The 24762-nt window shown below is 42.1% G+C and overlaps 3 protein-coding genes across 3 annotated transcripts in view; all 3 read left to right on the plus strand.

Annotated features, from left to right (window-relative positions):
• Positions 1–3075, plus strand: part of LOC109474803 (MAM and LDL-receptor class A domain-containing protein 1-like) — a 10780-nt gene extending 7705 nt beyond the window's left edge. The window contains exons 4-8 of the mRNA XM_019775162.1: positions 618–828; positions 1629–1876; positions 2039–2301; positions 2891–3012; positions 3051–3075. Of these exons, the coding sequence (XP_019630721.1) occupies positions 618–828; positions 1629–1876; positions 2039–2301; positions 2891–3012; positions 3051–3075 (869 nt within the window). The remainder of the gene's footprint in view (positions 1–617; positions 829–1628; positions 1877–2038; positions 2302–2890; positions 3013–3050) is intronic.
• A 1426-nt stretch (positions 3076–4501) lies between these two features.
• On the plus strand, positions 4502–11392 carry LOC109474804. Its single transcript, XM_019775164.1, has 15 exons — positions 4502–4548; positions 5185–5416; positions 5703–5937; positions 6311–6503; positions 6943–7132; positions 7658–7826; positions 8332–8471; positions 8822–8932; positions 9186–9320; positions 9531–9654; positions 9778–9830; positions 10026–10277; positions 10586–10801; positions 11164–11342; positions 11383–11392. The coding sequence occupies exons 1-15, from the start codon at positions 4502–4504 to the stop codon at positions 11390–11392; spliced, it is 2286 nt and encodes a 761-aa protein (XP_019630723.1).
• A 14-nt stretch (positions 11393–11406) lies between these two features.
• LOC109474805 (polycystic kidney disease protein 1-like 2) lies at positions 11407–21669 on the plus strand. Its single transcript, XM_019775165.1, has 18 exons — positions 11407–11479; positions 11889–12019; positions 12138–12356; positions 12835–12942; positions 13504–13682; positions 14162–14227; positions 14444–14551; positions 15204–15417; positions 15777–15900; positions 16290–16532; positions 16972–17028; positions 17507–17694; positions 18268–18345; positions 18763–19002; positions 19536–19704; positions 20256–20447; positions 20653–20991; positions 21203–21669. Exons 1-18 carry the CDS (start codon positions 11440–11442, stop codon positions 21667–21669), a joined length of 3162 nt encoding a protein of 1053 aa, XP_019630724.1. The 5' UTR covers positions 11407–11439.
• The last annotated feature ends 3093 nt before the right edge of the window (positions 21670–24762 follow it).

Here is a 24762-nt window from a genome sequence, read left to right on the forward strand (position 1 = left end):
CCCCCCCAGCGGCTTGTTCTGGAACTGAAGGAGCGGTTGTTGAAAAATCTTCGAAGGAAGATAACTCAAGAACAGCTTGACGGATGTAGGTGGCTGAAGTGATGTAATTGACATAATCGGATGACAATGCATTAAGCAAACCAGGAGCCAATTTGCATACTGGACATACTATACATCTGCTTCGTTCGATAATAGGACTATAAAATACTTGTCACATGTAATTGAGAAAGAGAAAAAACATTTGAGGGTATAGATTATGTAAATGAAGACCTAATTTGCATAATTAATGGCAAATAGCTATAATTTCATAGTAGTAACAGCTGGGAATTTCATACTTGCCGCATTTGGAAATTAAGTGAAGGTGAACTCAATAAACATAATCTATTCAAATCATGACCTCATTTGCATAATTTATGAGGAAGTGCTATACGTGTAATACGATTAAGAACAAGTTACAGTCTGTGACCTGAATGATTCAAGTTCATCTGCAAATATTACAAAAAATGCTCTTGTTAGAGTGGTCCCATTATTGCTCATTTTAAAGACCTTTGAGTTACGATAATGAAATTAAACACAAACTTACTAAAACTTACTACTTCTCTTGTTTTGTCTAACAGTCGCCCTGACTAATAGTATATATAGAGCGGATATCAACATCGCTCTAAGGAAGCCGGCGAGCCAGAATTCCGTTAAATACGGCGGTGTTGCTGGACGTGCCGTGGACGGGAACACCAATACTAATTACTCTGTTCACTCCTGTACACTCACTCTGTTCACATACAACGCCAGCTGGCGGGTGGATCTGGGGAAATCGTTCACTATCAACAGGTACGTGTAAGTCATCGTGTTTTTGAAAAGGAAACATAACCCTTCCTAAGATTACAATGTTAGACCACTGCCAAGTTTAGTTGGAGATTATATTCGACTGATCGCTCTTTCCCCCAGATCTGCTCCTTTCCTTATTCATTTAAAAAAAATAAAGAAACTTAACTCCTAAAGGAAGCATTTTAGTTTTTTTAATAAATGTATTATGATACTTATCTTGATAACAAAATAATTCTACTGATCTGTCACAGTTACGATGTGAAACATGACCTTCAGCACATAAAATCAACGATTATATGTGCGAGCACACCCTAAATTGAAGTCTCTCTCCGGTAATAATTATGAAGCAATAAACTGTGTAGGGAAATGAAGGATGTACCTCTAGATATAATGTTTCAGTTACTTCTATTTCTCTTAGGTAATCTGCTCAGTAGCTGTGAAGCTGGGTATTGGTTTTTCGATGTGAAATACAGGTCTTGGGATGACGTATCTTTAGTGTACCTTGTTTGTGCGAACATTGAAAACTAACTCGTGTCCGAACTTGAAACGCGGCAGGAAAGCAAGAGAATGACGTCATCATTTTCATTCAAGTCTTCTTCTCAATCCAGGACCTACTATTACAGTCAATCGTACAAAACGATTTCTAAAGTGTTTCAAAGATGACCCTCAGTATTTACTCTTTGTGACCCTCCCCCCCCCCTTTTTTGCCGTGCACTGTCACGGGATAATGGGCTGTGTACCATATAGCTGGTGATGTGTACAAAACTCTTATGTAACTGCTCTTATATTAACACTGTCTACAGGGTGGTCATCTTCAACCGTCAGGACTGTTGTTCGGGACGACTCAACCCCTTCAACATCCACATCGGGGATTCCGAGCAGGTCGTCACGAACCCCAAGTGTGGCGGTGATCACCGAATCGACGTGACCCTGCCGTCCATTACTGTCCTGTGCCAGGGGATGACGGGACGGTACGTCGGGGTTCGTCTTCCCGGATACGGATACGGCCGGACCCAGAGCCTATGCGAGGTCCAAGTCTTTTCAAATTCAGGTATGCATTTGTTACATTTATACATGGTAACGTAATGATATTTGCTTTAATTGAAAATTACAACATTGCTCTCGGCACTGGTCTAGTAGGTGAAGGCCTGGTCCCGCGAAGAATGGAGCAATTTTAGGTAAATTTAGATAATTATGTATTCCTGCTTTTCAGAGGGAACCGGCCGGTACATGTACATCGACACCGCCGCACAAGTTGCCGGTGACAGGGCCCGGCTGTACAGTCCTACGGTCACCACCGCCTGTACACAGTACCTGCGCTTCTGGTACCACATGTACGGCACAATGAACACGCTGAACGTGTATGTACGGACGGACACGTCTCCTCCAACCGATCCTGTCTTTACCGGGACAGGCGGGTATGGGAACCAGTGGCTTGAAGCTGAAGTAGAGATCGGCATCACTGGCAGTTACCATGTAGGTTCGACTTTCTCAAGAATAAGGTGGTTCAAAAATAAGAGCTTGAGTAGCAATCATGCATTGTGGGTAATATGTCAAAGGAATTATAAAGCATGTTCTCATGTGTTTTCTTTATATTTGGGGGGCCTTTACCTTTAAAGTTAACACAGGGCATGCGCACTGGTATTAGTGAACCAACTAGTTCTACATAACTATAAATCTCCTTTGGCCAGGACAATTTTTGTACCAAAGAACCAGAGCTACGGTGATGTGATTGTTGTAATATTAAAATAAACAAGAAGCAGGGTCCATTCTGATGAAGTAATTTGGACATGCAATTAAACAAAGAAAGCTACTCCTACACACTCGAGCTTTCGTTCTTGCAGATTAAACAAAATCAATTATGATAGCTCTGGTTCGTGTCGGTGGTAGGAAAAAAGGTTATGCATGGATCATGGACTAAATCAAAATACTGCCACTGTTGTCTTTATTTTGAAAAAAAGTGGTTAAGAACCTTTTCTATTCGCACGCTCGCGTCAATTTTGAGATGATCAGAGGATGGCATCCATATGACGTTAGATCGATGACGGAGATTTCCATGCTTTAGGTGGTGATGGAGGCAATCAGGGGGGCAGGCGTTGAGGGAGACATTGCTCTGGATAACATCACTATGGCAACGGGCCATTGTACCACAGGTATTTTTGGTTTATTTTTGATAATATCAGAAAGGTTCTCTACAAATTGGTTTAATAGATATCTGCTCCCAGTGCGCCCTTGGAATATGTGGCTTAATATTGTCAACTTCTATGTTTTCAATTTTTTTCTAGGTGCCTGCCACAGTAGACCGTGTAAAAACTACGGGACTTGTGTCGAAGATGCAAGCATTGCAACAGGATACACCTGCCTCTGTATGAATGGATGGGAAGGGGAAAACTGTACCCAGGGTACGTGAAGTACCCTGTACAAGATGGCTACTGGCTTAACATTATATTCTGGCCTACTCTTTATTACCTTATTATCTTAGAAGGTTGATCGAAGTGTATCAAGGGATATCCTTCACAGAAATTGCTTAGAAAAGACAAAACATAGAAAAAACTTGATGAGTTTACATGCATTTAACAAGGAAGGATGACATTTATTATGTTTTAAAGAATTTTACTGACTAGCTGAAAAACTAGCTCTGATGCTTGGTTGTTTTTATTGTTATTAGTACATTTTTATGGAAATTATCGTACTTGTATTGCGTTTATTGTATTAATGCCATGTTTCCTGTGCTTACAGATGTAGATGAGTGTCAGAGCAGTCCTTGTGGACCTGGTACCTGCCATGACCGGCTCAACGGTTATCTGTGTCAGTGTCCCTGGCGCTACAATGGTAGCCACTGCGAAAAACCAGGTAGTGGGTGGTTATTTTCAACGCTTCGTTCGAGACTGATCCCATAGCCCCGCCTCCATACATCTCCGTGTAGCCTCGCTCTCATTGGTCGAACCGCTGATTGCTATGCTATCATTGGTTGAACTGCTAAATTGTGTTTAGCTGCCAGTATCAGTCTATCATGTACTAAATCACAAATCTCTCCCACTGGTCGGGCTCCCAGATCTTACCTTTGTGGCCCTAACGCTTGAAAGTCAGGAGAATCTGGCATTAACATGGGCCGTGCCAGCATTGTTGGGTACCTTGGTTTTTGGAAGCTGTAATGACTGGTTACCAAGTTGATAGCGACAATCCTGTGCTCCTATTGCTATTTCTGCCTTCTAAACGGACTGTATCTGTCCCCTATAACCATCTTGATCTGTATTTGTGTAACAGCCCTTCGGTGTAACACACCAGCTTCGCCGGCACGCGACTATATTACACTGGTAGCCTTCCTTACTCTTCCCCACACCCCCCTGGTAGCCTTCCTTACTCTTCCCCACACCCCACTCGTAGCCTTCCTTACTCTTCCCCACACCCCACTCGTAGCCTTCCTTACTCTTCCCCACACCCCACTCGTAGCCTTCCTTACTCTTCCCCACACCCCACTCGTAGCCTTCCTTACTCTTCCCCACACCCTACTCGTAGCCTTCCTTACTCTTCCCCACACAGCATTCGAACATTAACCCTGTACCGATTCGAGAACACAACGATTCATAATATATGTTTTATAGATTTAGATTTGCCAGTCAACTGCTCGAAGCTTGCCGTCTGCGAGCACACCGTGCCAGAATCCGAGAACACCATGGACAGCTGTAGGGTGGAGACCTCCATGGTGGAAGGGATTCGGGGGTATGTATCATCTAAAACATACCTGTTATATCCAGAACCATGCTTTATCCAGAACCGTACTCATGCACAGTTATGTGGATAGTTCATGCGTATTCAGAACCATGTCTAAGTTATTGGATACGAGGAGACCATCCAGAACCGTGCCTGATCAGAGGTAGATAGGCACGGTTCTGGATACGATAGTACCGGTACCTTTGTGTAGTGAAACTACCTTGATGTATTCTTTACAAATGAATTATTGTCAACTTTGTTGATTTTGACTTATGTGTATTTAAATGATAAGGATCTCGATAAGTTTATATGAATATGTTTTGCCTGGTCCTCAGAATAAAATACTACTTGATCCCCGGAGAAATAGAGGTTGCGGTTATTCATGTAACCTCATTTCCTTCTTACTAATGAATTTATGTGTGGATTGTACAAGCGTAGTAACTAGTAACTAGTTAGTAGTCTTTTACCTCACCTTACACTTTTGAATGGCTTAGAGTCGACGTGAAGTTTGTACTACCTTAGCTGTTATAGTCTTACACAACACTTTAATTAGTTACCAGTCTTATATAACACTTTGCCTTACACTGTATCTGCTACAATTGTTGTGAATAAACATTTACATGAATTAGCTACCATTTAAAACAGGTATGACAGACGCATTCGCCTCGTCTATCGCACAAATAACGTCCTTCACGGCGAGGGCAACCTGACGGGTTGCCCTGACGGTAACATCACCGGGTACCGATGGGACGTTTTCGTAGAAGTGATAAGTGCCGGAAAAGCCGTACACGAACTAAAAAATCTGAACCTGGTGTCTAACGAAGAGGATTTGGTGATACCCAGCCAGTCACTACAGCCTTCGAAGTACATGATTCAGGTATGTGCCAAAACATTTGTTGTCGCGTTTTGTTGGGTGTTTCTGTACCCAGCAATGACAACTGACAACACCACGTTCATGTGTTGACTGTACGTCTCTGTAGGATACCATATTGTTCAAGAATTTAAAATATTGGCGTCGACGTTGTGAACATTATGGGTCATGCACTCTGGGGGTTTGGAATCTCATATTTCTTGTTTAGCTATGATGTCAAACTGTGTACGCACATCTGGCTAGCTTAAAGTGGTTTGTTGACTGTTATTTTTATAACGTCAAATTTATTTAGTTTCAGGTCACCGTACGTATACCAGACAACTCAACTGACGTGAAAGTATATTCCGTGGCACAAACGTGGATCGAAGTGGTTGCCATGCCGTTAGTGGTAACGCTAGGGCCGTCGCTTGTCACCCGTTACGCTGACGATGACCTCTGGGTGAGCGCCGAAGGTTCGTGGGACCCAGAAGGCTTAACCGACCCGTCCGTGTGGAACTACAGGTGGACATGCAACCAGACACATGGTGGTGAGTCTGACAGTCTCGTTTCTCTCGTACACAGGCTATCCAAATCAGAGGTCTTAGTTACAATATCATCTGTGTTTTTTTAGTCTGACATCTTCACGAACAATCATAAGTACATGCATATAGTTAATCTTATTTTTGGCTAATACAGATTCTTTGATAAACGATTAACCAAAAATATGTTCAGGTAACGATTTTTATGGCAATAGCAGACCATTTAGCTTGGTTTTCTTATATGCAGAGCAGATATGTACAGCCTAGTCTGCTTTTCATTGTTTGAAAGTTACGAGAGTCAGCAAATCGCATAAGTCTAAGCTGGTACTAAACTGGGGATAATATATTTTATGACATATACATCCTTTCTTCGTTTTGACAGGAGTTGTTGAAGACTGTGCTACACGGGAGTTAGACAGTCGACCAGGAGTTCTGTACGTCGTCAACAGTCGGCCATCGATGACGACATTCACGGTCACGGTCACGGTCGTGGCCTCTTCTCCAGGGAGAGGTGAAGTCGCCGCCTCTCAGACGGTGGTCCTCCATGACAACCCGGCTTGTCAATTATCTATCACGTGAGTAAACCCCTCCTCCCAGTGATACTCATTTGTCATTGACAAGTAGTACTTCCTTATGCTAGTGTCACATGTGTCACATTTCCAAATCGGGGCCCGACCGAGCTGTTCACGTGAATGAAAAACACATGTAAAGAATATACACAAAATGGTACTCGTGACTTTTCCGTTTCTTTGTGTGTGTTTTGATGTCATTTATACTATTGTTGTAGTTTTGTCCCCGCAACTGGCCTGGCCGAGCTAGTCTACGGCTTGGAATTAAGATCTTAGCATTACATAGTCGCATGTCCACTTACAGCATACATATTATAATGTCTTCAGTGTCATGTATATATGTCACTGTATATGTGTATTACAACAGGTTGCAGCGAGTATATATACTATACGTATAATATTGTACGTTTTGCCGAAGTGTTGTTAGTTCCCATTCTGGTTACAGGTGTACCGGGAACTGTGACCACACCAGACTGGACCCGGCGCTCCCTCTCCAGCTCCAGGCTGTCCCTGGACCAGACGCAGCAGCGATGTACCAGTGGTCGGTTGTCAGGTCTAAGGATGGCTCTGCGAGCTTACCAAACACTGTAGAGTTGACCCAAGAAACGCTTCATGTGGAAGCGGGCGTGTTAGAAGTAGGTATACCGTTACTGTATTATGTTTTGCCTATTTTCTAGTTTTGCACGTCCAAATACTTCCCATAGCAATGTATAGCAAACGCAGCGCTCATCTTCTTTTCTACATGCCATCCTGGTTAGTTTACGTAAGCTCCCACAGTCACTACCGACGTAAACTACTAGTAACCAGAATGGTACCCATGCTAGCTTCTTTAGGCCTTGGGCCACACAGCTGTGCAGACTGCGCAATTTAATACAGCAGGGGACTAGTCCATTCATAGCGCTGTATGTTCAACTTCCATACTGTGTCCCGTAAGCAGAGAATTCTAGAAGCATTATGTGCCATTTTAAAAGTCTCTAGCTTTGGTATGACTAAGTCGGGAAGAAAACTCTGCAAAGTACTCTGCTCACTGCCATGGAAGTTGTTTTGGGCACAAGTATGTTAATTGGTTACTGTGGCAGATCTAATAGCAGATGTAAAATGACTACATGCTTTTTTTAGATTTATATGTCTTGCAACCTATTTTTTTGTATTCTTTTCAGGCTGGAGAAAGCTACACCGTACGCTCAGTCAACCGCATCCAAGATTGCGGGAATGACATCGTCGAGTCCACATGGACATTTGTAGTGAGACCAGGTGTCCACCTTGGCAACGACGTCACCAACTGTACCATCCACCGTGTCGACACGGCTGGATGCGTTTGCTGCGCAGGTGAGTAGTAAAACACAATCACACATAATTCTTTTATGGATATTTGTCATTAAACTTGTTTGGTTACTGCACATTACAGTTATACTATGATTTAGTTGGGCTTCGCTCTTTGATGCATGCAAGCAGCAACCAATTCAAAACCTACTCATTTTTTGCGTAGGAGTTCATGATATTATATTATTGTGATGTTAGGAGAAATACCTTTCAGTAGTTTATAATAAAGATATCTTGTTCTACTTTGAACAATTTTTGGACTGAATCTTTTTAACGAAAGATGATAAGATTGGTGTGTAGTTGCTCCAGTAATACTTTTTTGTGAATGTGTTCAAATTGCTGTTTGCTATCGGGGGCGATATCAACTTCCAACGAACTTCGATCCATTAGTGACGTCAAGCGTACAGAAACCGATGACGAAGACGAAGTGATTTGGTGGAAAAATTGGTAATTCTCGGAGTCCGAGAACAGTTTAAAGTTTCTCATATTGTTTGCTATCTGTCTGTTGCAGCAGTCAACGACGAACTCGGCCCAGTGACTTACAAGTTTCGCATTGCACCGCCGTACGAGAAAGACAGAGGCAAAGTACAGTTTCCACCTAAAACAGACTTCATGGTGGCGACAATGCTACTAACACCTTATCACACAATGGTACGAACACTCTTAAACTTGAAACAATGCGGTGTCGGATGATAATGTCTAATAGATTATGTAGGCTCAGTCCTCAACTATTCAATGATCTTCCCCCTAAAATGACCTCTTAGCTTTATTAGTGTTCAACTTGGTAGAACCAATAACGAAGAAGAACATTTAACTGCAATTTCTAACCCAAATTTTGGACTGCACAAAAAAGGACAAGACCAATCAAAGAATGAATCCAATATTAGCTTTGGACATTTAACTGTATGAATCTTACAGATTGGGCACATATATTGAAATAGCAATGCAAACTAATGATGCGAAATTATGATTTATTTTGTATTTTTTAATTTTTTTTTAAGATTCCAAGGTACTGCTCAGACGGCATACCAGAGGACGACATCATCGTTGGACTTTGGGTCTCAGGAACTGACGGACGTTTACTGGTACATGCGAACATCACAGAAAAGTCGGTAAGTATACTGCCTCACTTAGAAGCACATGAATCCTAGCAGCAACTTAAAAAATGCCACAATGTAAGTCAACCTGGTCTTGATGCAAAGGGCATCCATTTCAAACTAGTGGAAGTTATTTTCCAACAAATTAGACTATTTCTGACTAACAGCAAAACAAATTAGACTATTTCTGACTAACAGCAAAACTTATTTATGGCGCTTTTGCGTAAGAGGCATACATCGTTTTTTTGTTTGTTTTCGTCTGCGACAGGGCGACAAAGTAGCGCTACCTGACGACGTCATAGAGAAACTCTCCGGCGCTGAGATGAAAGACATGGGCACGATTCAAGACGTCGCGACTCTTGTCACCCTAACTTCCGCCAAGAAGCTGCCTTTATCATCTAAGGTATACCAGACCTGATATTTAATAACGCTTTATCTGCTTTGAAGCTAGGACAAAATCTAATTGTTTTATTTTGGATTCCATGATATAATCTGTACTTCTTTGATACATGTAATTGATTTTTGATACTGATTGGAAATAGATATATTACACTTACACTAATGATTTCTTAGCTGAAGTGTCTAACATTGCACATACCTTGGCTTATGTCAGGCTACGGCCGCAAAGACACTTCAGGCATCTGCAAACGCATTGAAGACAATGTTAGAATCTGGATCATCTAATGACAGCATGTCAGTGGCAGACATAAATCTTGCCACATGTACAATGTTTACAGGTATGTACTATATTCATGCTGTCTTGCGATCCGTTCTGCCAATTTTGTGGCTATTTGTGTGGCTTGTTCTGTAGTTGTTGGACTTAGTTCTCTCAGATTCTAAGTCTCTTTAATCTTCAATAGGAATGACCCATATGATGGAGGAATCATCGAACGTGTCCCAAAATGTCGAGCTGGTAAGTCCAAAAGATGACTACTTGTTTGTGTAAATAATCCACGTTAACATTCATACATTCAAAGACACCTTCTTGTATCAAACACTGAACATGCTCTGCAATGACTATGTAGGTTTATTTGCAGAAATGACATAGACCGATACCTGTGCATGTACAATGTACGCACTGCCATAACATTGACCATATCTTGTTCAGGTCAACCAGATTGTCGGCGCCGTGTACAATACAATCGACGCCATCGCAGAAACGTATGACATCCTCATGACCAATGAGAGTCAAGGAGCAACGGCCATTTTTGAAATGCCAAAGCTTCAGTTAAAAGTAGAGAAAGGAGGGTGTCAAGATGAGCAAAGGAAGATACTTGTGGTAGAAGATTTGGTCGTGGTAACTCCGCCATTCCGTAACCTGTCCTCTGGCTGCGGTGAAGACGATGCTGTAGGTCTTGTGGTAAGTGAAGTATTATCTTATCATGTCCTGATGATGGTAGTTTCCTTTATCTATATATAAGGCTTCTCTTTCCTTTTGACAGGTTATCAATAATTATCCACTGGACTGAATGACAATTTTCAGTCAATTGCAAAACCTGTTTGTAATCCACGAGCAGTCAGTCATTAAAATGGTTGGTTAAAATAAATGTCTGTAGCTAATTTACTTGCAAAAAGCGTATTGTACACACCCCAGCTCCAACATGGTGTTAACGTCTAGGGTAGTACTTGTCATCCTCGAATTCACCATGATAGAAATGCTTTTTCCAGCTGACGGAGGCCAACTTCAACCCTTTCCAATACGCGGGCAATTCACAAGAGATCCGATCCGAGGTTGTGAGTATGACGGTCCGCGTGGGCAGAGAGATCCGACCCATCCACAATCTAACCGACCCCTTCGACATGATCATCCGCCGGGATGACCGGGACGTGGCCAGCACCATGTTCACTCACGCCGGCAGGATTCAATCCGATAGCGACATTGCTGTAAGTTCGTTTGGCTTGTTCCGTTTACCTATTTTTTTATATTCCAACAGGTAATTACAAGACGTGGTGGGGACACACTGAAGTTTTTTCACCTTATACTAATGCTGACACCAACTCAGGTGGCATGTCAGGACTCGAACCCAGGTGGCATTGTCAGGACTCGAACTCGGGACCTCTTGGTTACGAATCAAGCACTCGTTACCGTTACCCCACGCGACCCCAAGCGTTTATCTTTCAATTGGCAATGCAGTTGAACGTGAGAGAAAGAGGACTATGAAAAGATATCTCTTAGGACAAACTTCTGTTTTGTATCACATCCCGCTTCTTTCTAACGTGTCACCATTCCTGTTTTTTACCTACAGGTTGCAGAGTTCCGGCCGCAGAAGTCCGGAACTGCCCTAAGCATCTACCTGGACCTTGAGCAAACTCCAGAAGCACGAGATGTTCGTCTGCTTCTGCGGAACGAATCGTCAGGTTCGATTCCAGAAAACTATGACAACGTCAGCCTCACAACAGTTCTGCCCGTGCCACAGCATCAGCTGTTCACACTACCTTCGCTGTACAACGTTAACGGCACGGAGGTCAACCTAACGGCCAGTCCCTACTCCTGGCTGGTCCTCCCTGAACAGGGACCTATAATGGACTACCAGAACTCGACCAATACTTCCTATTTCTTATGTACGTTTCAGATTCCTGACTCTGTTACTTTTTTATCATTTTTCTTTTGAAAGTAGAGTAATGGGCCATGTTGTTATAGATATGGATATGTCAAGATAAATTCTATGCCTCATTGGAGCAACTGAACAAGGTAATTATTGCTTAGCAAAAACATACTCCTACAATAGACCAAGAACATTATATATAATGTCCTAAGCTTTAGATGCGGGGTACTGTGTGGAGCTTAGCTTGAATCAACATCATAACCATGACACCTGGTATGTGGCGCATGCGTGTTCTACATCCGTTGCCATGATTTTCTTCTATACACACATCATGCCACACGTCATCCAGCATTTGTCACGTGATGTGAAGCAAGTCAAAGCAACAAATATAATAGATAAGTCATATTCAACTCTTTTCCATACAGACATACTCCATGATACCAAGAATGCCATCTCCAGAGTCACGGTGACGAGCAAGTTTACAGTCAGCATACTGGAGACTGCCTGCGTGTACTTTGGAGAAGAGTCACAGCAATGGCAAAGTGATGGGTGCAAGGTAGATATTATCATCTAAAAATGTGTATTCTTTATTTTTTTGAAAATGGTTGATAGCGCGTCTTGGTAGAAATATTACTACCCATGAAATATATTCTTTTTTTTCTGAATCCTACTAGGTGGGTCCACTGTCGAATACCACCCACATCCACTGCCAATGTGACCACCTGACCAAGTTTGCCGGATTTGTCCCCCCAAACCCGCTGAGATTTGACAAAGTGTTCAGCGCCAGTATTGCTGACAACCCCGTTGGGCTCATTGCCGTTCTCGCCGTGTTTGGACTGTTTGTCACAGGCTGCCTATTGGCGAGGAAGGCCGATAGAGCAGACCTGCAGAAGGTAACGATGTTTTAGTTACTTACTTACACCTTGCAAATGTCTCGATGACTTTAGGATCAGGATCGATCTGTATTTCTGGGACGGAAATATTGTTTTCGGACTTGTTAATTGATAGTTTGTTTGTGTGTGTGCGTGTGTGTGTTTATGTGTGCGTTTCGTGTCAGGTATGCCTTTAGGGTCATGATGGGATTCAAGGGTGGTCGGGAATGTGATAGGTCGAAAGTTTAACTGATTATTCAATCATTGCGGCAAGTTATAAAGTCATAAATAATGGTATTGATGGTAATTGTATGATGTAATTCAATCGAGTAGTTTCCTCTGATACATGTCCAAAACATTCAAGGATACACAAAACAGTCCCGGAAGTCCAAAATCATCAATTTCTTGTTTGAATTAAGTTATGGAGTAATCTGTGTCTACCGTTTACAAGGTAGAGTTCATTATGGCAACTTACATACTACATAATTGTCATTTTCAGGTTGGTGTGACCATACCGGCTGGTCTGCAACTGAACTCTGACACAAACAAACATTACGTCATAACGATCTACACGGGGTACAGGGCAGGCGCTGGAACTACTGCACAGGTACATGGCAGCTTCAAATGTATTTGGTAATGTAAATTGCCAGCTGCACACAACAAACACATTTTCACCATATGTTTGCAAAAAGTTGATGACAACATATTTTGTCTTATAAAATACTGTAAAATGTTTTCATCGAGCAAGAAATCACATGCTCCATAAAAACACCAAAACTCTTTTCAGTGAAAGGCGTTGTCAGTACAATGTTTACTTCTATCCAAGCTGTTAGGAACAAATTCAACAGTAACTGTTCATTTTAATCTTTGAAATTTGTTCACGGTATTATCTTGGCCTTCATTTTTGACATCCCTAGATCCCGTTACCTGACAGTTTTATAATCCAAAGGACAACCTTTAAGTAAAGAAAATATCTCTATTGACTTAGTGTGGCGATGAGACCAAATGTATTTACTGTAGTATCACTGTAACTGTACTTAGAACTTTATCATTATGATTTGTACTTAGCTTGTAAGGTAACAAACGTACAATAATATTACAGAACTTTTAAGTTAAAACATGACGTACAATGTTGCAAAATGATGTTTTTCTATAATTCTGTCCGCAGGTTTCCATCGTCCTGTTCGGTTTTCTGGATGAGAGCGAGCCCCTACACCTGTGTGACGACAGGCGGGTTCTGTTTGAGAGCGGCAGCGAGGATTCGTTCCTGGTGTCCACAGACAGACGCCTGGGCCCGCTGACACACGTCCACATCTGGCACAACAACGCTGGCTTCAGCCCTGGATGGTAAATAATTAACACAGCTTGTCTTACTTAGATCTAATCTCTAAGCAGATCCCTTTCGGTGACAGGACAGTATCCATTAGCCAGAGCAGTTTGCACGGCCACCGAAATTCCTATGAACCCCTCTGGCCACTGGCCACTCTGTCTTGCCACCATATGATGTGCTTGGAGATTACTTAGATCCACGTATGGGAAGAAGAAGAAGATATCCTGCCTGTGCCTAGTGGCCCACCGGGATCAAGCTTTCTCTACATGTATTCATGGTAGTTTTGCATGGATACTGCCATGCCACCATATGATCTGCTTGGAGATTACTTAGATCCTCCTTTACCTAGTGGCCCACGGGGGATCAAGCTTTTACTACATGTACTCATGGTAGTTTTAGTTTTGCATTTCTATGAGCAATACTTTACGGTACGTGACAGAGGATCCCAGCATTGATAATGCATTCTAACTCAATAGCGTGTTTCACCATGTTGCAGGTTCCTTAGCCGGATCGTGGTGAAGCACGTGCGTTCAGGTCGCCAAGAATACTTCATTTGCAACAAGTAAGTAGTAAAGATACATTTGTGTACACTTCCTTATTAGTCATCAACTTAAGCTAATTATCTTCACCGCCCTTCTTCATCCATAAATGTATAGAGAGATTGCTAGCGCTATTCTAAATGGATAGCCCTTATTAGCTGCCTATTGCATAGAAAGCAACTCCAGGTATTCAGAGCAGGACAGAAGTTTAAAATTGTCACCTTTTTCTCCACTTTTAGGTGGCTAGCACTCGAAGAGGACGACGGCAGAATCAACCGCATGATTTTTGTCGCAAGCCCAGAAGAGATGGCCAGCCTATCAAACCTGATAATAGACAGGGTGTCAAAGTTGGTATTGTGTACTATTAGTATATATACATGCATAGGCATTTTGATAACGTTCATTTATCAAAACACCCATATATTTATATACTCTGACTACAAGAACTGACCTTGAAACCTGAAAAGGTGTTTGAGCTACCAAACCAGCGACACTGATTTCCAGGCCAGTCACAAACCATGAAAGAAGGACTTTCAGCCTTTTATAACTTGTGCCATAGCGATGGGAACTGCCATTCAGGATAGTGAATTAAAAGAGAATTCGTCATCTCACCTTCAGTATATATTGCTTGTAGCGTTTCCGTTTTGTTGCAAAATCACAATTTGATCTTGCCAACTACAACCTTACACGCTCCTTACAAACTTAGACCCAGCAAAAATGTGATTCCGATTCCGATTTCAGTCCTGAAATAACAGGGTCGGTAGGTGGGAATTCCTTTTTTTCGGCTGAAGTGCAGCTGTTTTAAGAAGAAAAACTGAAATCAAGACTGTGGCTGCCCCTGTTTAATCATTATAAAGTTACTTTTAAAAATGCGTGAAATAACGTTTCCTAGTGTTTCAATTTTGGTCAGAAGTCGGCTAGGGTGGGCCGGTTTTAGTACAAACTGTGGAAACCAGAAATTTTTAAGGGCTTTAAGAATGAATCTTACTACATTTACAGAGATGCCAATGATGGACACCTTTACTACTCTATGATCGGCCGCCCCGCCCGGAGCAGCTTCACCCGTGTGCAGCGCCTGACGTGCTGCATGTGCACGGTGTACTGCGCCATGGTCACCAACATCATGTTCTTCGGGCAGGGAGACAAGTTCGACCCGCCTGAACCTGTCAGGTTCATGGGTGTGGAGTTCCAACTTCCGATCAGCCTACCTGAGGTGAATGGTTTTGTTTTATCCGTATTTCATAATGATTAAATGTTTATGGGTAACTTTAAACTCAAAGAATTGCCAATTTAAAATTTTCAACCGTTGGAACGCTAGGTTAAGTTGTTTGTTGGATGGGGGGACGGTTAGCTGGTTTTATTTCATGCACAGGTTTGTTGTCGTTAGTTGATTGCTTCATCATTTTATTGGTTGGTTAGTACATTTGTACATAGTAGACTGTTTTGGATTAACTACTTTTTGGCTGCTTTAGGTTGGTTAATTTGTCGGTTAGTTTATTGGTTGGTTGCTAGGTACATTGTTAGAGTGAACAGCAAACAAAATAATGACATAATTTCATCTGTCCCACCCAGATAATGATCGGCGTTCAAAGCGCCGCAATGATCCTACCGGTGACGTCAGCCATCGTGTTCCTGTACAGGAACGCGTCACCTCGGCCGCCGAAGGCCTCACCAAAAGCACTGACAGAGCCACACGGTACGCTGCTTCATCCCTTTAAAACTATGTCTCATTTTGGTCACAGATACAAACTAAGGAAGGTCGATGTTACAGTACCTAATTTTACGTGCATCTGCAATTTGTTGTTTAGGAGCAATATTCGCATGGCGTAATCAGTAATCAGAGCGGATGGCACAGAACCAAGAGGTCCCGGGTTTGATCCCTGACATGCCCAATGTTCTGCCCTTGGGAAAAGCCCTTAACATGACTTTAGTCACTGCACGGTAGGGTGACGCCCAACGGGCCTCTCGACTAATCTATATCAAGTCAGTATCCTAACATGATGAGGGTGAGGGCACACACGGATTGGGTGTCGTCAATGCAAGAGCTGCACATTTGCCAGTAACACCATATTTTTGTCTTTGTAGTGGTTTATCGTGGTGGAAGGACCAGCACCACTGTGAGCCATCAGGCAACAGACATCACACCTGACGACCGACCACCCGTCAGCACGCCGTCCGACCCCGTGAGAGCAGGTGCAGTCGCCCTGCCGTCCGGCCTGACCGAGCGGCGCCATGCCGTCCGCCACCTCCGCCAAACTCCCAGTGAGACGGAGCCGGGAGCGATCGAACTCGTGATCCCGGAGGGGTCTTCTGGCTCTTCTAAAACAGGTAACACACGCTTAATTCTCCGAACTTACTTTACTTTATCCTTCCACTTCTACCGTCTGGGGCGTCGTGGGGAGGGACAGTTGGCGGCCGACGGCTAATCTGGATGTCCCCTGGCCTTAGTTCCAGATTTTCTGTTCTCCGTATAATAGCCCTGCTCACCTCCATCAAAGTGTAGAAACACAAAATGTAAAAACGTAAAAATTTCAAACATGTTTATCGGAGCCACTCTCTGATTGGTCGAACCGCTAATTGCCATGCTGTCATTGGTTGAACTGCTAATTATGTTGGACAGTCAGGATCGACCTATTGTCAGTCCCCATTTGAAATGTATACGAGTTGCACATCTCTTTGGTACCTCGCCTAGGTAGTAGTACATGTATGTCCTCAGTCCTATCGGGCGCACAAGTATTCTAACACTGGCATTGGCTACATTCTATAGATGCTTACAAAGAACCAAAGAATGGATTCAAACTCCCGTGGTGGGCGTCGAGGATAGGTAAGTCATCTTTCATGTGTGCAATATTATGTTTATGAACCTTTGTTTCATTCTCACTAGAAATATATAGGTAGTTCAAAATGAGAGCAGATAACGACTTTCGTTAGGTTCTTAGCCGATCAAGAGTATCGTGAGTTGAGAGAGTTACATAGAGCTTTACACCTATAGCATAGTGCTGTTCACTGTTACGTTTTATACGTATGTTTATTTATTTATTTACTTATTTGCATATATCATTAAATCAAAAAGATGATTATCATAACAATAAAAACATGCAGAAACCTATGTGGTTTTTCGTGGTCCGCCCACCAAACTCGAGAACGCTAAATTATGAACGAATGTATTAAATCATACATAAATGATCAAAACTACATAAAAAATGGAGTCTAAATTATGCAATAATGTACCAAATAATATGAATGAGGAGCTTATACAAATGATGAGAATGTGTTCTGACATTGAACTTACCCACCTTCAGCCGGAGCTCTAGCGTGGTCTGCGAGCTTTGTGGCAGCGTTCTTCATCGTGCTGTACTCCCTGTCGTTCGGCCGCGCCAAGGCAGAGGCCTGGCTCGTCACGTTCATGACGTCATTCACCACTGACCTGTTCCTACTGCAACCGGTCAAGCTGATGGCGGCTGCTGTCGGCGTGGTGCTGGTACTTCGGGTAAGTTGGAAAAAAATTGTATTGGAAAATATCACTACGCCAGTGAATGGACCCAGAGGTTGTGATTCAGCCAGATTCTTAGTCGACAGAACCCAACTCAAACTCTAACCCAAACCCTTAAACCCTTACCCAAAATCATTACGCTAGTGAATGGAACCAAAGGTTGTCGTTCAGTCATATCCTTAGTCAACAATCACGCAAACCCTCACTCAAAAACACTACGCCAGTGATTAGGCCAACGGGAATGATTTGGTCATGTGATATCCTTCCACAAACCCATTTTGGCCGGGTTTTGTCAATTAAGGGGCCCTAATTAAGTAGGTAATTCGGTTGACAGTGTTCTCATAATGATAACAAGAGATTTTACGAACACCTGCTTGCTAGATGAAGTTTTTAAAAAACACACAAATTCATATTTATTTTCAGTCTGTCAGTGCAATATATTTCTCTATAGAACGTCCAGACGGTATTCATATGGGGTGCTGCTAAGTATTAAAGTAATCAACTTATTTCTTGTACAGAATACATATATAATACCTTACAAATAGATAACCATGTCCATTAAAACTTCAGAAACCCATGAATGACGACGACCTGCCCCCTGCTGCCACCACAGATGATGAAGAGTACCTTGACACTGTGCCTCAACAAGTAAGTGACATTTCAGTTCTATATGTTTCACCATGGACGTCCTTGGTAGTTTTACCAATCTCTCAACAGTCTAAAAGATGTGATACGATAATGTAAATTTCTATATGACTACATTCGTCACTTTTTGCAGTCGATGAATACACAATGGTACTGGGTACGGCGTATTTGTAAATTGTTTTTTGATGCCATCTGAGACGACCTACATGTAAACGAACATAATTTCTATTATTTCGTCTTACTGTACTGTTAAAATGTTGTCACCTCCATATTGCATGATTAAAATTGTTTCTCAGTATACGTACAGTCATCTAAATCAAGGACAACGCCTTTATGGTGGTTTGGGTATCCTATGCTGACCTCGTTATCATAATTCATAATACAAGGACAAGTGATTTATTTTTCTAAATATTACTTTAGATACCCTCAGAGAGGAAGGGAACAGAGTTGCCAGGCGACGACGTCCTTGCCGAGGACCGGGCCCGCCGTCTGCGGAAGAAGAAGGTCCGCGGCGCCCTGAAGGAGACTCTGCTGTACGGCATGTTCGTGTGCGTCCTCCTGCTGACGTCCTATGGCGAGCGGAGCAGTCTGGCGTACCACATGAACCAGGCTGTCCGCGGGTTTGTTGTGGACGGATCTGGAGGCACTGCATTCTCTGAGGTAAAGGAGGTACTTCTCCGTATCCAATTTGAAATGATGATGATGATGCTGTACTGCGTTCTGCAGCTCAGAGTTGTTGAAACAGCCTCTGTCTTCAGTCAGTCTTTCTTCATTTCGTTCCACTGTGTCGTCTTCTCTGCCTAAGCTCTCGGAGTTTCATGACTGTTCTTAGGTTTTCCATTCCATTCCAAGTCTGTCATTTGACATTAGTCTTTGACCTTGTAATACAAAGAAAGGCCATGAGTTAAACATCATGAGTTTGTGTTGTTACCACTCATCACTCATGTCAAGAAAGCTATGCCACGATTCTATTCTAATCTAATTTCTATTCTATTCTATTCGGTTAACTGATGAGTTTACGTCCTCATGCATTAATTTTCATGTTACTTCTGAGAAAACAGATCTTGCAGTTTACCTGAAACATTAAACATGGTCTGCTTTTTTGGTATCTTTTAGATGCCGAGCCCATTTCAATAATACCGAGCCCATTTGAAGTACTATGTCGCTAACAAGTTCATATTATTCTTTTGCAGATTTCCAACGTGACTTCATTTTGGCAGTGGGTGGACACCACTCTGATCCCTGCTACCCACTCCCCGCCGTGGTACAACCGTCAGGCTAGCAACCACAGCCTGCACCTTCCCGATCACATGACACATGTCATCGCTCCCCTGCGATTCAGACAAGTTCGCACCAGACAAGGTTGGTGATGGCCTTAATTATCCTGATATCGCGTAGCGTAATGGTCAGGGTGTTCGTCTCGGAACAAATAGGTACCGGGTTCGATCCCATGACATGCCCGATGTTGTGCCCTTGGAAAAGGTACTTTTCTTTACTGTACAGTGGAGTGACGCCTAACTCGTCTTTTGACTAATCTTTGATACTGTGTCCAAACACTGATGAGGCCACAGACGGATGTGCGCGGTGCCACCAATGTGATCTGCACATTTGCAGCTACGAACCGTGCAATTTTTTAAAACATACTTTTTGTCAGCCGCTAGTATGAATAACCTCCTGTTATTGTTTGAACTGTATACCAACACAACAAAGAATACTGGCAGAACTTCCAGCCGACATTTTTTCGTCAGGGTCGAATGACCACTCCACTTGGACACTTGGATTTACTAATATGTGACGTCACTAACATTTAAATCTCGATCGATCTTTCTTCTATGCGCAGTAAGGTCAGTTTAAAGCTATACTCGTGTTATCTCTATAAGAAGTTAAACTAATATTGTGTTTGTGCACTCCAGAACAACAGTGCACCATTCCGGATACCATGTTGAGTGTATCAGCCCGTTGCCTCGACGGTTTCTCCGTACTAAACGCTGATACTTCCAACTACAACGGCAGCTGGGATGCGCCAGCCAAGTCAAACCGTACCTTCCCTGACGACACTACCGCACAATCCCCGTGGCACTATGCTTACGGCAACATTGCGGATGGTAAGTCCGTTAGTTAGTTACTTCGTCACTCGTTTACAACTCTTGTTGCTAGAAACACATAGATGTGAATTGAGGTCATTTGGCCTTTCAGAAATCCGATCCGATATAGTTGAACTAACTGGCAATGACTGTTTCCATCAAGACTACAGAATTCAAACAACGATCTTAAGAGAAATTCAGTTGTCTTTTTTCGTTGAATACCTAGGGTTCGCACGTGTTGGAAAACATGGCACCTACGACACAGGTGGCTATGTAGCGACCCTCAACTGGACACTCGACCGGAGCATCGAGATATCTACCGACCTACAAACCAAGAACTGGCTAGACGTCAAGACCCGAGCGGTCTTCCTGGAGATGACACTGTACAACCCCCATGCCAACTTGTTCTCTGCGGTTGTCATGGTAACGGAGTTTAGCATCACCGGAGTCGTCTCCACGGCAACGGAGATGACGACCTTCAGGCTGCATCATGGGGACCAGGTGACCCTACTCGTCCTGCGAGTAGCCATGGCCTTGTTCGTGCTCTATTATCTCATCAAAGCAGGTAGGAAACTTTATACATGTAACGTAAACATTAAAGCTATAGAAATAACTGTTAGATGTATAGATGAATTTCTTGCCATTCTGTGGGTAAAGACGACAGGGCAACGTCAAAATACAAATACTGAATAAGTGACAAAAGTGAGTTTTCTCATGATGTATTCTACTGTAGATATAGTATGATTAAGATGCATCGTTCACTTTGCCCACTGCAGTGATGAACTTCAGCACACGGCCGCTAGAGTACCTCACCGAGGCGTGGAGCTGGTTGGAGATCTTCATCATCTTCAGCGCCAGCACAACACTCGGTCTGTACTTCCGGGCTCAAGGCGTGATGGACGACATTACCGGACACGGAGACCACGTGTTTGAGAGCTACCACCAGGCAGCCACGTGGTATCAGATGTACACTTATTTACTGAGCTTTCTGATTTGTTGTTCCTTCATCAAGCTCATCCGCTTGCTGAGGTTCAACAATCACGTCAATGCCTTGATGTATACCATGACGAAAACGGCAAAGCCTTTGTTTAATTTCCTTATCATGGCGAGCATCATCCTCACGGCGTTCGCTCTGGCTGCTAACCTTACCCTGGGTCTCAATCTGAAGGAGTACAGCACACTCCTGGCTACTTATGAGAACCTGTTTAGCATGATGTTGGGGAGTTTTTCCTTGCAAAGCTAGAGGAGGGCTCCGCATTTTTCGGACCGGCCATGTTCGTATTTTTCCAATGTACCGTCCAGTTTTTCCTCCTCACCATGTTTATGAGTATTATCATGGACGTGTACGCAGAGTCTCGTGAGGTCACCAATCCTGACCAGGTTCAGTTTGTGCAGTTCTTAAAAGACGAGATGAATGAGGCTGTCGATAAGCTTGGGTCTTTCGTAAAAAGCAACAAGATTGTCAGCCAGATCTAGAAAAGAATCCCCGAGTGACCCTGTTGGATCAGGTACAAAATGCAATGGCAGAGCTGGAGGAAGAAAATGCCATGGCAAGAGCTGAGGAACAAAAAGAAAAGCAGCGAAGGGAAAAGCAGCAGAGGGAAAGGCAACAAAGAGCAAGGCCGGTCTATTTCATCGGCAATGATGATGTGTAAAGCGTTTCTGCAATAAGGATTCATTCAGACTCACATTTCTACCCAAATTTTACAATTTCAAACCGAATCTGATTCAGAGCTCTTTCTATTTACTAACCTAAACGTCTAGCTTCATTCCCAACCTATATACTTACTGTACTGAGCTTAATTCACTTACTTCTTACTTCGGTCGATGATGATTCTTGAAGAATCCTATAAATGCAGTTCCATGGTTTGGAAATGTGACCCTATCATAACATTACAACAATGTGCGTGAGTGTAAGACCAATACAAGAAAACTCACCATAGATGAATTATATCATGGACTTATCATCAATTACTCAATTGATACTTAACATCGAAATATACATGGATTAATATGACAGTGGCATATATATATGACACAGTACAAAATCAAACTATACCCTCAGTGATGCCAGAAATGACGTCATTGCAAAACCAAGATAACAGAAATTCCTAAAGAACATGATATGACCAAATGATAACGGTTATTCTAAGATCAGGGCGTACCAGGGCGTTGGACTTGGGCCAATTTTTCAAGTTTTTAATATTTTTTTTAGTACAGAAAATTTGTACTGCAAATATTTGCACGATGCTTTTTGAAATTTTGGTCAAATGTGGCTACTGTCACAAGACTGACATCTATAGATGTGTCAGAACATTGAGTTTATCTGCGCCATAGCTTTTATATTATTCCTACTAATAAACTATTTATACGAACACATTTTCTTGGATAAAAAAAGCAAGCAAATTCAAGCCATCTGGCACTGCCATCAAAGTACAAGAAATATAAATACAAAGGTTTTGTGTGACAAATAGATACACCCTGGAGGTACAAGGAGATATTTTGTTAGAAGGTGTTAAAAATCCATTTTTGATTTGTAATGCACACTAGCAAAGTCAAGTTTCCAATAATCATCTCTAGTTTTCAGCAAAACATATTAGAAAAAGACAGTCTAAACCTATTACTCAATTCTGGATTTCCTTTTCTGGTCAAAACTTAATACATGAAATCGGCTATTACGTATATTGTACGGCACTTTTGGGCATAGAACAGGTCATAGCATAATTTGGTGAACATCTATCTACCTAAACGCTTCAGGATTGTCTGGGCAATATTTATATTTGGATAATATGTTTGACAAATTGCAACAGAATGCAATGAACATCTAGTATGAAATTGATATGGAGGATCAATGCAGGATGAAATTGGTACTCCCTGATCTTAGAACAGCCGTACTGCATATCGGCTGTGACATTATTATCATATTTAGTAAGTTATCAGATGTTTTCGTCTTGTGATATTATGCATGCAAATACTATATTGTAGCGTTTAGAATATTTGAATATTGAATGTTTCGTGTGTTGTAAGTGTAATATTTTGCTTAACCCTATTCAGACTTGGCTTTTTTTGTCAATCTGGTGCCGGTCGGGCGGGGGTTGAGACCCGCCCCTGTAACTCTTAATTTTATTGAACATGTTGAAATTATTGCAATAAATTGGTGTCATTATGACGTTACATGGCGTCATTTATGCAAACCTATTGGCTAAAACCATCAAAATAACCTTTCCTGTAAAACCCAAGGATACACAACAAAACATTAATAAAAAGGGTGCAAGTGTATGATAGGTCTGAATAGGGTTAAAGTTTATAAATACATCTATAAACATACACATACTTCTGGGTCATGGATTGAAAAATTACCTGCTTGGCTGAACGAGGCAAGACACCAGGCCGGAACATAAATCTAAAAAAGCAAACAAGAAACACACAAAAACAAACAAACAAGCAAACATAACCTTTTACTAAAGTCTGACAAATATATGGTGAACGGCAAAAGAGGTATCGAATACATAAGTACTTTTACGAACATTGTCATTGTTGCTGTTTCGTTGCCTATTCAATGTATATTTCTCTAGTTTGATTAATTGGTCATAAAAGTATAGAATATCCGCAGTCTATTGACCCAGAAGACAGTGTTTTGTTCTATGAACCTCTGTGATCAATCATTTATTTTTCGGCAGAATTGCTGATAACCACTATAACGTCCGTGATATAATTGATGTAAAGGACAATGTAAAGGCCGAAATGTTCGCGATTTAAGAAAATTTTACATATGTGCACGTAAATGGAAACGCAACAAGGAGTTTAGGAGAAAGCCAGGGTAAAAGATTTAAAAAAACTCGATAAAGATGATACATATACATATCACAGCACTTCTACTCGAAAGTTAATGATTATCTCAGAGTTCATAGCACATTTTGATTTCATAGAAACTGTAACTGGTCTAACCTTGTGACTCTGTCATACTACCCCTTAATTACTACTGGGGTGACGCTACAGTTCCAACATCGCTTAGTAATGCACGCACAGCTCTGTGGGAAATAGGATAAAAAGGTGTTTATCTCAGGAATTAAAACCTGCCCTCAAATGACAACATGAAATCTTACCCTTAAATCCTAACCTATGATGTCAACTGCAGATCACATACTAGTAACGTTACATTGGCAAGACGTTCTATACAGTTTTCGGCTATTCTGCAAATACAACCCCACCATCATCACCACCATCATCACCACTAACCAGAGCACTTGTTGTTTTGGCATCAAACGGACAGCTTGTGATCATCCCACTTTCTCATGGGGGATGAAAAAGCCCCCAAGATGGACAAATTTAAAAG

The sequence above is a fragment of the Branchiostoma belcheri genome, unplaced genomic scaffold, assembly GCF_001625305.1.
Source record: "Branchiostoma belcheri isolate BF01 breed outbred unplaced genomic scaffold, Haploidv18h27 scaffold32, whole genome shotgun sequence".
In the NCBI taxonomy this organism is placed as follows: Eukaryota; Metazoa; Chordata; class Leptocardii; order Amphioxiformes; family Branchiostomatidae; genus Branchiostoma; species Branchiostoma belcheri.